The sequence below is a fragment of the Stegodyphus dumicola genome, chromosome 8 (assembly GCF_044657685.1).
Source record: "Stegodyphus dumicola isolate Sdum_Otavi_A_Nest chromosome 8, ASM4465768v1".
NCBI lineage: Eukaryota > Metazoa > Arthropoda > Arachnida > Araneae > Eresidae > Stegodyphus > Stegodyphus dumicola.
The window spans coordinates 161,984,121-161,997,190 of NC_140775.1; the positions used below are offsets into that span (position 1 = coordinate 161,984,121).

A 13,070-nucleotide genomic window follows, 5' to 3' on the forward strand; every position below is an offset into this window, starting at 1 on the left:
ACTCTGCGACTTCTTAAATACACGTCGGCCGTGCTTCGAGTTACCCCACGAAGGTACCCGAAAAGAAGGGAGAAAATATCTTATAAATTTTTGAATAATCTCTATACATAACTCTGTAGAAACTGTACTTGATGTATTATTCTATATTTTATTTTTATTTATTTATTTATTTATTTTTTCTATACTAAGTATTATTCTAAATTTGTCATATGAAGCATTCTATGCTAACTTAATGTAAAACTTGTTTTATTAGATTTCCCTTCTTTCCCAAAGGTACAAAGTGTTCGACATCTGGTCTCATCCGGTAGGCTAATAATTGATTCACCCATTACACAGTAACCCTTCTAATGACCCTTCTTCTGGTTTACTTTTTCTTCTAATAACCTTTCTTGCTTTTTTAATCCTCCTCTCTTAATAATAAACTTCTAAATCTCCCTCTAAAGAGCTATCATCAGCTTTATTCTTCTTCTTTTAGTCGGTTAGTGATTGGGAGCTATACCTGTTCGATCTTTAATGAAGTTTCTGGTGCTCCCAATACTTTTACCTATACCTATATCTGTAGAAACTGTATCTAAAATTAAATATAAATATTAACTGATTAAATAGTGCTTGAATGTTTAAATGAAAGTCTACGGATATTTGTAGTAGATTAAGACAGCTTAGATTTTAAAAAATTAATAAGACGAAGATCGATAAAATATCGGGTTTTAACGAAAGTTCCCGCCACCGCAAATATCATCGACGCAAACAGTTCGAGTTGGCGTGTTTAATCATATTTTGTCACACGATTTTTGTCATTTGAAAGAAAGAGACTTGCTTTAGAGCATTGTGTTGTGAAATTTGTAAAAAAAAATATCGTTATCATTAAGTACAAGGTGTCTGAAATGAAACTACTATGCTACCAGATTAGAACCATCATTTGCTTTCAGTTCTGTTGCAAAAAGTCAGCGAAAGAATATCACCAAATCCTGTATACAGCTTTCGTTATAGTTCGACCGTCTTAAGCGCAACCCTGGTTGGCATTTTGCCAAAAAACATAGACTCGTCCAAAAGGGGCGGTATTACTTGCTGCGACGTGAAAGGTCTTCTCTTCTCCGGAAAGAGCTATGCTGGAGGGAAAGAAAATCCCCATCCTTCTTTCCTATTTTGGAAATAATTCAGTCCTAATGGCGCATGCGTGTTTGCGCTCATGGTCGCGGATGAGGCGGTCGAACTATACTAATGTTGTATCATATGACACTGTGAAAGTTCGGTACCGAAAGTTCAAAAACAAGAACTATGACAATCAAGAAACAGAGAGCTCTGGCCTGCCTACTGATATCGATGAGGCCCACCTGCGAGAACTTGCGGAAGAAGATCAGTACGCAACCACTCGAGAGCTTGCTAAGGAGTTAGACGTCCATTAGTCACGCTATGCATCGCATAAACTTGACGTACAAAGTTCAGTTGCTGGGTGCCGCATGAGCTGACTCAAGCAGATAAGGACAGACGTGTTCCAGGTTGCACTAATCTGCTCGAATATCAACGCAAGGACAAAATTCTGAACCGGATCGTCACTTGTAATGAAAAGTGGATTTACTTAATAACAACATAAGCCGAAAAGGGGGTTGGTCTGCGTCACAAAGCGCACAAAGCGCAGTTTAACGAACAAAAAGATCATGCTTTGTATCTGGTGGGATTGCCGTGGTGTTATGCACAAAGAGTATTTGGATAAAGGTAAAACCCTCGACACAAAGGTGTATAGCGAGATGCTATCAAGGAAAAACATCGAACGATGCGTGTTGACGTTGCTATCAAGGAAAAACATCGAACTGAGGTCCGGCGCTAAACGGTAATGTTCCATCAAGATAATGCAAAGCCACTTATGTATGCCTGCATTCACTGGCTGAACTCTGTACGAACTCAAATGGGATCTTTTGCCACCATATAGCCTCTATACCGCTCCTTCGGACTTCTACCTTTTTTCACACCTGCAGATACGTCTTTTCCATTCTGCACAGGACGTCCGAAATGAGGTTGATTTGTTTTTGGACTCGCGGCCACCATGTTTCTGCCCCGAAGGCTGAAAAACTGCCAAAACTTTGGCAGAAAAGCATATATTTGGATGATGATTACTACTCGCACTAAAGATATCGCTTTCAAGTTTATTTTTTTTTCTAACTTTATTAAAAACATTTTTCGGCCGTAAACTTTTGTTGCGAGCAGATATCTGTTCAAATTCAGTTTAGCACCTGAAACAGCTTAAAACAAACAACCACGATCAATTTAATTTTAAGAATTATCGCTTTTTGTCTACTTCTATATCGACCCCTAGATTTTATTGAAGTAATCAGCAATTTTAGATACGTGTATTTTAGGCACATGTAAGTCGATTTTTTATTGGTTATTAATCGTTGATCCAAGCTTCCGATTTTTCAAAGAAGAAAAGCCTAGATTACTGCGCGATCATTCAAAATAAAGTATTTACTTTTTTTTTTTTTTTTTTTTTTTGTATAAAGAAAAGAATGATTATTTTTTGGAAGGCTGTTAATAAAAGTGAAGCTTTCCGTAATTCAAATACTGGATGAGCTCCATATTTTGTCGCAATAGTAGCCAGATAAAATGAAAAGGAAATGGCTATACATTCAATTTCAGGTAATTGATGCTTTCGTGGTATACTGGTTTACAGCAGGGAATTTTCTGCTCCTACCAGTTCCATCTAGTGCCCTAACTGATATGTGTGGAACAACGAAGAGAAATTTTCTCCAGGAGAGAAGAGATTGGCGGAACGCTGGATTTATGTCTATGATTTAAATGTGAATCAATTGAAAAAAAGGGGATGTTTACCTTCCGCAAAAAAATTATTTTATTAATGTTTGGGCAGCATATACGGCCATTTTTCCCCCATTTTCCTTTGATAAAATTTGTTTAAAATAATATTTTTCTTCTTCTTTTTCATTTTTAAAAATAAAAACATTGTTTACTTCACTTCTATGAAATATAACCATTAACTTCTTTAGTGAATGCGAACAGAAGTTGTCATTAATTTTTATACTCAGAATGTAAATCGATCGGGTTTTTTCGCTCAAGATATCTAAGATACATAACACAAAATCATATTTAAAATAAGTAACAAGGGGAAAAAAATTGGCCATTTATCTTTCTAAATCGTAACAACAGATTTATACAATAAGTAAACTTGCATACGAATTATTAGTACTCTGTTACAGTTTCATTAACACATGACTAAAACATATGGTACTAACAACTAATGGCATATATAACAGCGACACATTGACAGTTTAAAAAAATCTGATGTGTACACCACATGACTTCCTTGTACGTAATATTAAATTATACGCATTTTTTCTTGCATTTCATTTAAACTTATTGGATTGAATTAAACCTACTTCGCCGACAGCGCATAAAATACAACAGAATAAATGCATTCTTTAAAATTCACTTTGTTTACCATAGCGAAACTCTGGCGCTACGTTTACTTAACAGTATTATATTTCGTTCATATTATAACTCAGAATGCACAAAATTTATATCATTTAAAGAATTATCTAATCGTTGCCACATGTTCTATTCAAATACTATAATAAAGCTAGAACGATGTATAAAAGAAATTAAGCAAACAAAACAAAAAAGAAACAGTTTTTCACAGACGATTGAGTATTTCTCATTCAATTAATTCAGTTTTCACTTCGTGACAAGGCAAAAATACATAAAAACTCAAAATATCTGTATTAAAAATTACGAAGTAAATCTTAAACGCTTATTTCCTCGAAAAAAATCCAGAAAGTATTAAGCATGATTTAAATAATAAATGAAGGCGTTATCTTTGTTGTTGCGAAGCTAAGTTTCTCTAGATTGGCAACAAATCCGCTATCCTGCTGTTTCAAATGTAAACAAGAGCAATGGCCGCCATCAAAAACATTATTAGGCTTAGCGGCACTTAAACAATTTTAAAATTGTTGATAATTCTAAAAATATTGCATACAGATTTACTAAAGGCATAAAAACCTTAACCGGAAGATAAGAACAACATAATTCAGTCATTTTTAAAGCAAAAAATGTACAATTTACAAACATATAAGAGTAAAGAAACTGAGATCACTGAGCCGGGTAATAGAGTGGATATATATATAAATATATTTATATACGTCTGGCGCGGCCGATTGCAACCAAAATACGAGGTGCACATCTACATGTTATAGCAGTCCTATATACAAAATTTCAACGTTCTGAGCCTACTCGTTTTTGAGTTATGCCAGATACGTACGTACGCAAGTACGTACATATGTTCGTACAGACGCCACAAAATATTCTCTTCAGAATTCATTTTAAAGCAGTTTTATAATTTTTTTGGAGGAAAAGAGTGTTTTATTCTGTCCGTACGTACATATATCACGGAAATACATCGTTAAATTGCATTTGAAAGAGGTCAAAATGGGATATTTTCGTTGAAATATGCTGCCTGAAACTTTTCGTGATTACAATACTTCCTTTTTACTTCGTAGAAGGAAGTAAAAACTTTGTTACCAATCTTCTTAAAGTTACAAATTCAAATCGGCGTGGAGTGCAATTAAATTATATTCATTCGATTCATTAGACTGAAATCAAATCAAAGTATTTTTCAAACTTCTCAATGAAGTATTTTTGACACAAAATACTGAACTAGAATTGCTGTTATGTACTTTTTTTTTTTTCCTCGAGGAAATACAAGGTTTTCCTTTTCTCATTTCTCGAAAAGCTCTGAGAAACATAGTATACAAAACTCTTTCAATAACTCTTCTTTTATTAATAAGCGTGTCGACGATAAAAATCATTTCAAATAAATAGCCACAATTTATAGAGAAATTTTTTGACCTTATGAAAATTGAAAATTTTTAGTTTCTGCATATGTATATGTTCTTTTAAAAGTATATATACTGCTGGGAACTATACATACTCGCAGCGATAAAAACTCGATTCAAACCAAAACAAACACTCTCTCGGCCACTTTCAACCGCTGCGCGATTCGTCGTCAAAGCTGTACCGTGAAGCATGTTTAAGCTTGTTCGCAGTCCGCGTTACCACCCGCTTGTGAGTAAATCTTGTCTATCGACCTTGATCTTTTCATCTAGTTTCGATTCTAACCGAAGACTCAACGGAAACTTTTTAATTGAAAACATCAACAACTGGAATACGTTAAGTGACCGCATTAAAGAATATCTCACCTGCTAATGCGAGAAAAAAAAAATTCGTTTTATTCTCCATAACGATAACTGTCGAATAATAACAATAACAATAAAAATAAAATAAAACAAAATTAAAAAAAAAATGTTTTCATAAAAAAAGGCTATTTATTAAGACTCATAAAATAATTAATGAACTAGAAAGAGAAAAATAATTCATCACATAAATAGTTTAATAGGAGTAAGAAATTAAATAATTCTCATCCACAAAATTCCTCCATAATTTTATATCACTAGTACTAAAAGCATGGGGCGTCCTTGATAAATTTATAACAGCTTATACCTTACAATGCAACTGAATTATTCGGTTTCATTATTTAGGAGCCCATGTTTATATTCATATAAAACTATGGAAGAATTTGTAAAGGGAATTATTTAATCTCTTGTTCCTATTAAACTATATGAAAATTTTTCTCCTTTCAGCTCATCAATGATTTTATGAGATTTAAATAAATGCTTATTCTATAAAAACTTACTTATTTATCTTTTTAGTCTCGATAATAAATTATGAATCAAATTATTCAATTGAAAAATCGTTTTTCAACAATTAACAATCAGTTTTTTTACTTTCAAATATTCTATTATGTAAAGTGTAAATTCAATAATTTTACCAAAAAATCAGAAATTACATTAAAATGTCATATTCATTAAAAAATAGAGCTTCTACGAAAGAAAAAAAATAATTTAATGTAATACTACTAATATAAATTTGAAACTAATATATTTCTCGGCAATGCCAAAGGAAGAAGCTATATTCTTCCCTTCTGTTTTACATTGAAGGATTTTTTTTTTTTTTTTTTTTTTTTTTTTTTTTTAAATGCAGAAAATCGCCCAATTAATATAGCTTTCTATCAGTCTTGTTTTAAAAGAGATAGAAAAGTTTGCTTTATAAGCTTTGAAAATTTCAAACTCTGTAACCGATTAGATATTGTAATTTTAAAATCATCGACGTAAAAATAGATGAAAAAATCGACCTTTATTCAAAAGTTCGGCAAACAATTAAAAATGATATTAAAAATTTAATCAAATTTCATTTAAGAAACTTTTTTTCCCGGTTTATCCGATGGTGCAAACGGTAAATTTCTGATAGTTTTTAGTTTTTTCCTTAAACCAATGTATGTAAGAAAAATCGTTTAAAAATTAAATTTAACAAAGTGTAAATAGAATTATAAAATAAGTGCTTCACTACATTGTATTGTTGTCCACAAACGGTATGTGTGCAAAATATGAATTCCGTAGCTTATCATAACATACGGTAAAAATCAATGACAAACTTTTGACCACAGCAAAGCACACTATTAGTGAAATAAATTAAAACTTATATTAAAAACGGGGAAGATTTGGCATTGTTAACCATGACGGGGACCTGACATTTTTGTTTGCACATTTAGAAATGATTAACAGATGAATATAACAAATTCTCACCGAAGTTATTAATGAAATAAAGAAGGAAGATTAACATTATATCGCATTATAATTTTATTTAAATTGTTAATCTCGATTTGTCACAACAGGAAGGTGGTAATACTTCTTTTGATTTCAGACAAAGGGAAGAAATCAACCCTTCAAAATGCAGTTAGTTACCAGCACAACTGCATCCAATACAACTTTACTCGAAAATATCTTACAAAATTTGTTTCAAAATGAAACAATTATTATATTTCAGAATAATTTGTTTCATTTACAGAAATTTCTTTGGCAGTGCAGTATTGCAAACACAGGATCATAAGCCATTCCAAACCTAAAAACTGGACTTTGGTTAATAAAATTGCAGATCCCAGAAACTGTTTTAAGTAAAAAACTAATTACACGAATGCATTTAAATGTATGAATAAGGGTGTCCTATATATTAGATGCATTTCTCTTCAAATTCTTTTTCCGACATAAGATACAACAGTCTGTTTTACAGGAATAAACTATAATGCTTATAAAGTATGAATTAAAGACTGCATTAAAAAAAGCGTAATTTTTAATTCTCTACACAATTTCTAAACAAATGAATTAAGGAAAAAACTAGGATATTCTAAATATTTTGCTTCCAAAATCCCAAAATGTATGACATAAAATACTGTGCTGATAACATTTAATAACTGCCATCTAATAAGAATTTTTTATTACTTATTTATTATTTTTTATTAGTTACTTATTATTTTTTCTTTATTATATTCTCACTGCATTTCAAATGCTTTTTCACCCCACGCAGTTTCATGTAGAGGTTAAGTTATGCTTCTTTCTTATTTTAAGATGCAGATTCTTTAATTCTTATTTGCTAATATTTGATTTTACGCAACTGAAAGCATAAATGTTTAATTGGGAAACAGTATTTTTACCTTTTCGTTCCTTCGGTAGTGGGCAAACACTCGTCGTCGGTATTTTCTTTCACTCTTTTGCAGCTCTTATTGTAATCCTGTTGGTCTTTCCCGCGCTTTACCACTTTCACTATGCACTTGATATAAGGCTTTACGGTAGGACCCGGAGAATGGGTCCCTTTCTTGTCCTCAGGCGCTGTAGGACCCTTATTAGAATTCTTATTGAGAACAGTGAAAAGCGCTGCCGGCACAATGCTTGCGCGAAGAGGAGTGGGCGGAGCTTCTTCTGCAGAGCAGAAAAGGGAGGAGCTACTTGAAGGGAAGATGACGTCACAACTGGGCATGACGTAATGACAGCGGTGATATCACCGAAGAGCACGGTTGCCGCAGCTGAAATGAAACGAAAGTACTGTTAAGTTTTCGCACAAAATTCAATCCCGAAATTCCAAAAATTTCAGTTTGAATAAAAATATTGTTTGTAACTGTATATTGGTTAACAAATCTTAAGCAGTACGAACTGAATTCGTTCTGATTCGTTTTTGCTTGTTCAACAAATGTCTGTTCTTGGGACTTTCCTGAAGGCCAAGGTCACAAGTGTGTGTTCAGGCGGTTTTCGCAAGATATCATTGTTGACTGCAATTAATTTCTGCTCAAAAATGGTTACATTTTTAGGAATTATTTACATCGAAATCCTTTAAACTATTTGGCATTGCAAAAATTTAAACAAGTCCTTTAAATTAGCGTTTGAAGTCAAACTAATGTGCAGTTAAATAGCCAGAGAGAGTCGGTCTGCCCCGGGTGGCATATTTTTGAGGACGCGTTTTTAGCAAAGAACATACACGTACTATACTTTTTAGCTTAAAGCATTTTTTTATAAAGGTTAGTCATGTGGATCATCGAAGCACGTAAAGAAAAATAAAATTTTGAATTGCATATCGAATTAAATTGAGAGAAAAATATAGATTTTACTCGAGGTAATGTATTCAAAGGATTAACCTTAGATTTCAGTGACTATATACCTTTGTTACCCTTTTTGAATCCGTCGATACTTTTGGATGGAAATTTCGAATATCAAATAAATCATAGTCACGATGGCATTAATAAGGAAGAATACCCTTTTAAGAGAGAAGTATTTCAAGAGTTTTATTTCCATTATTGCGAAGGAAAATGAAACAGGAAGGGCGGAATTTTTGCAGTTTATTCTAAAATACAATCTCTGAAACAAAGTTCCGAATATAGTATTATAATTAGCTGTAAGTGTTGCTGGGTATCAGAAGAGCTTCCTAAATAAAAATCTTTTAGAATGTATTTTAGTATAAGATGTTTATTTTGCATTTAAGAAATAATTAAGATATACATGTTTATTATACATCTAAGAAATCTAATTCTGTCTACAGAAACTGAGGCAGTCAAGTAACCCTCTAAGATACCATCAATTGTTTTGAGGGGGGGAGGAAATCTTTGAGGGAGGAAGAAAGAAAATTAATAATATAATTTTAAAATTTAGGATTTAAAATTGTTCTTAAAAATAAACACAGTTTAAATTTATTTCGCCATACGTTATTTTGATATTTTTTTAGCTACTTTTTTTGCAAATCAAGAGGGGCGGGAAAAGCGCATTAGCAACGGAATTGCTTGCTGTTTGCAGTCTAAATAAGATTAAACTGGCTGTTAATTTATTTGTATGTGTAAGATTTTTAGTTGATTTGTATAATTAAAAAATAACACGATTCTGTACCGATAACAATTGTGAGGTATCTTAAATTACATCATCTAAAACAAAGATTTAAATTATTAAAAAATGCGGTTTTTTTCCCTTTATCTTTTACCTTGTTAAGCCACGAAATTAAATTTTGAAATATAGATTAAAGATTTTATAAAGTCGAATGGCAACATTCTGGAAGAAGGTTGATTGTGATGTGACTGGGAAGACGAATTAAATCAAATTATCCAAATCGCGAGAACGAGGAATTTGGGAAAGAATAATACAACGTTTCGTATAATGGTTCAAAAACTTTTGTTAAAAACGTTTCTTACGTTAAAATATCGTGAAGGATTAACAAAATTAAGAAGCAATAAATTAATTTAGATGCAAATATATGAATACAGATTGATTGGCAATGTTCTGTAAATATACAGCTATTAAATGCTAATCAATAAGCAATTATATATTGTAAGACATACGTGTCCATATGTTCTTTTTTTTTAAAAAAAATGTGCAAGTAAGTAGTAAAACTGAATAAGAGACTGTATGTGTTTATTTTAGATCTTTCTTAATCAGTAATAATTTTCATTATTGCTCTCAGATCTCATAAACACCTAACACATTAATTGAAAAATATTTTTTTGGTTTTCTAGATCAAAATTCTGCTGAATTGCAAGCTGATAAATAGATATCTTGAGCTATTTACAGATCTGATTTTATTTGTTCCTATACTATTTTATCTGGCGTTGATAGTCTGTGTGATATTAGGTTTGAATTTTACATTTGCCTTCTAAGCGTTAAAACTCGTTATTTGCGTTCTTCGCAGTGAAGCAGAATGTATAATTTGCTGAAATATAAATTCTAAAAATGTACCAATATAGTGTAATGCACTCGGATAATTTTAGCAACAGGCCTTGCAAAATTGTATAAAAAAAATTAAGTTTATGGTAAGAACTTTGCTGGGCAATTGTTAAGGGCAGTATAAAAATTGCAGTCTATAACATTAAGCATAATATTAAGAAAGGGGCGGCTTAGCAGAATAAATATTGCTTCAACACTTTTCAGGCATTAGAATAAAGGACATATATTGCTCAGGAAAATAAAGAAGGTTTTGAAACATCCAAAGATATAAAAGTGTTCTTTTGGTGGTGATGAACGACAACAGGTCTCTTTTAAAAGGTGGCAGTATGAGAAATCAACCGTGAGTGCGATGCAACTTTCCACACGTCGCGCCATGCTTTGCACAACATTATTCCACGGCTGTTGAAGCAATTGCTCATACTCCTTGGCAGTGCATGTATGAGAGCGTTCTTGTTTGCTGCAGGTATTTTCGACCAGCAAGTCGTCTCATCAGAGCATCCCAGACATTTTCAATGCGGTTTATATCTGAAGAACGTGCTAGTCATACGAGACATTGAATACCTTTTCTGTACAAACAAGTCTTAATAGCAAGTGTTTGATGACATGGTGCGTTGTCGTCTATGAAAAGAAATTTGTTACCGCAAGCATTACGGAGAAGGGGAACATGAAGCAGCAGAACTTCATCAATGTATCTTTGGCCAGTCTTACTGCCACTTGCAACATGTAGGGACGTCCGGCCACTGATCATGGTGCCGAGCCTTTCCGTGATAGTACATCTCGAATATCGGTCCCTCTCCTGGATATTTTCTGGAGTGAGAAGTAGTACCATTCTCACACCAGAACAGTTGACGTTTAATGTACAATGACAGACTGAACCTATTCTAATTTGAGAATAGTATTCAAGCCCAGTCTTGCTCAGTCCAATTGCGATGCTCACACCATTGCAAACAGGCAGTGCGGTGCTTCTGGACAATGGGACACACACAACAGTTCTGCGGGCGTATAATAATCCTTCTTCTCCCAAACGCCTGGGTACAGTTTTTCGGGAAATCCGATGTCTTGTGGCAGCAAGAAACTCTTTCGTCACCTGCTGAGCTGTGATGCGCTTCTTTCTTTTTCCTGATAGTATAACTGTGTCCTGCAGGCTTCATACTTAAACACGACGTTGCGCGTGATGCTGCTGCATATTCCAGGTGTTTTAAATTTTTTTCACAGCCATGAAACAACGCTGCAGGCAATGCTGAACTAACTGGCAATATCTGTTGTCCCCCCATCCCTTTTAATGATAAGGCCAAGCGTAGAATTATCTAACTGTCTAAGTGATGTCAGAAAGATATAACGAAACATTCAAGACTGGCTGTTAAATTTTTCCCATAAAACTTTCACATAGCACAACTGCTAGCACTCGTCAAATTCTTTAAATCTTTTATGAATGCTATCACGTGATGAACAGGCGAGGAAATAATAATTTGCATATGCACACATCTTCTTTCTGCTTCCCGCACTTATAATTTTCTACATTTTACTTCCTTTCATTTTCTTATATGCTTTGTTCGTCTTTAGCAGTTGTCCAGCAGCGTATATGTAAAATCATTGTAAACGTATCTTGCAGCACATGATATTGTTAATTAAAAATAAGATAATTCAAATTTTTACATATGTAAAATCATTGTAAACGTATCTTGCAGCACATGATATTGTTAATTAAAAATAAGATAATTCAAATTTTTACATATTCATATTAGAGAAGTTCCAATTTAAAAAAAAAGCGGTTTCTTAATTTTTTAACGGTTTCTTTAGAAAAGCATTTTTTTTAAAAATTTTTTTTAAATTTATTAGCCCAAAGGGCGTTAGCCCAGAAGGGCTGTTAATTTCGTTTTGGCATTTTGCGTTGAAAACTTTAAATGTCAGTTCACTTTTCCAATTGTTGCCATCAAATTTTATCGCCCTGTGTTATATTTAAAGAAATTAAATAATGGAGAATCTGCATGAATGTAAGTATGTTTCTAGCAGGGTGATAAAACAGCGGTATCAACAGCCATCAGAATTTGACTAATGTAATCTTCCACCGAATATGGGCATCTGGAAGCCCTAATTTGGAACTTGAAATTTGTTTTAGTATCGATTTTATATTTTGTAACACTTAAATGAATTTTTGATCAACAAACTCAACAGTTTCAAAGCGGGCGAAGGCAGCGTTGTACAGAAAAAAACATTTTTATCTCCAGCGAGCGAGATTGCGTATCGGAAATTCTAAAGATATGCTCATTTTAAAATCATTTTGCGATATTGCTGTTGAACTGAATGTTATGGTTTCAGTGCGAATAACATGATATTTAATAAATAAAAGTAACACACAAAATGTTAAAAAAACGCCCCTTTGGACGCAATTTAAAATCTGAAAACTTTCAAATATTTTTAATGTTTTTTTTTTTCATATTTTAAAAATTTTTGTCTTTTAAAACATGTCAATCTTTTTAATAAACTCTTTTTTTTTTTTTTTTTTTTTTTTTTTTCGATCACGGAATATACAGGTTGTCTGTCAACAATGAAGTGATTATCGCGTAGAAAGCATTATTCGCAATGAAGTGTTAAACAACATTCCACACTTCTTTTATTCGAAGTATTAAACTGTAATCGGAAATCGGAAGACATGTTTTCTGACAACTAGTAACAAATCTCAAGTTAATGGATATAATTTGCCAGTTTTTCCTGTTTCTGTGGCATAAGTTTTAGAATGCGATCACACATACACACACACATAAGAAAAAGTTGCAGTTTATGAAAGCAACAAAATATATATCAATTACTTATCGGATATCAGCCTATTTAAATATCATTAGAATGATTAAGACTACATTGACTTGCAAAACAGAAGATTAAAATTTTCGCTGACATTGTAAATGTGCTAGCTGTACTAGATCTCTGGAATATCACTTGAATTCAGTGGATTATAAAATAACAATTAGAGCA

At 32.7% G+C, this 13,070-nt stretch overlaps 1 protein-coding gene across 2 annotated transcripts in view; it reads right to left on the reverse strand.

Annotated features, from left to right (window-relative positions):
* LOC118187365 (transcription factor E3-like) overlaps window positions 1–13,070 on the reverse strand; it is a 199,057-nt gene that overhangs the window by 127,317 nt on the left and 58,670 nt on the right. Inside the window, exon 2 of one of the 2 annotated variants that reach the window (XM_085822666.1) lies at window positions 7,553–7,921. The exons of the other annotated variant lie outside the window; for it this stretch is intronic. Within the exon in view, the coding sequence (XP_085678792.1) occupies window positions 7,553–7,875 (323 nt within the window). The 5' untranslated portion in view covers window positions 7,876–7,921. The remainder of the gene's footprint in view (window positions 1–7,552; window positions 7,922–13,070) is intronic. 2 annotated transcript variants of the gene reach the window in all.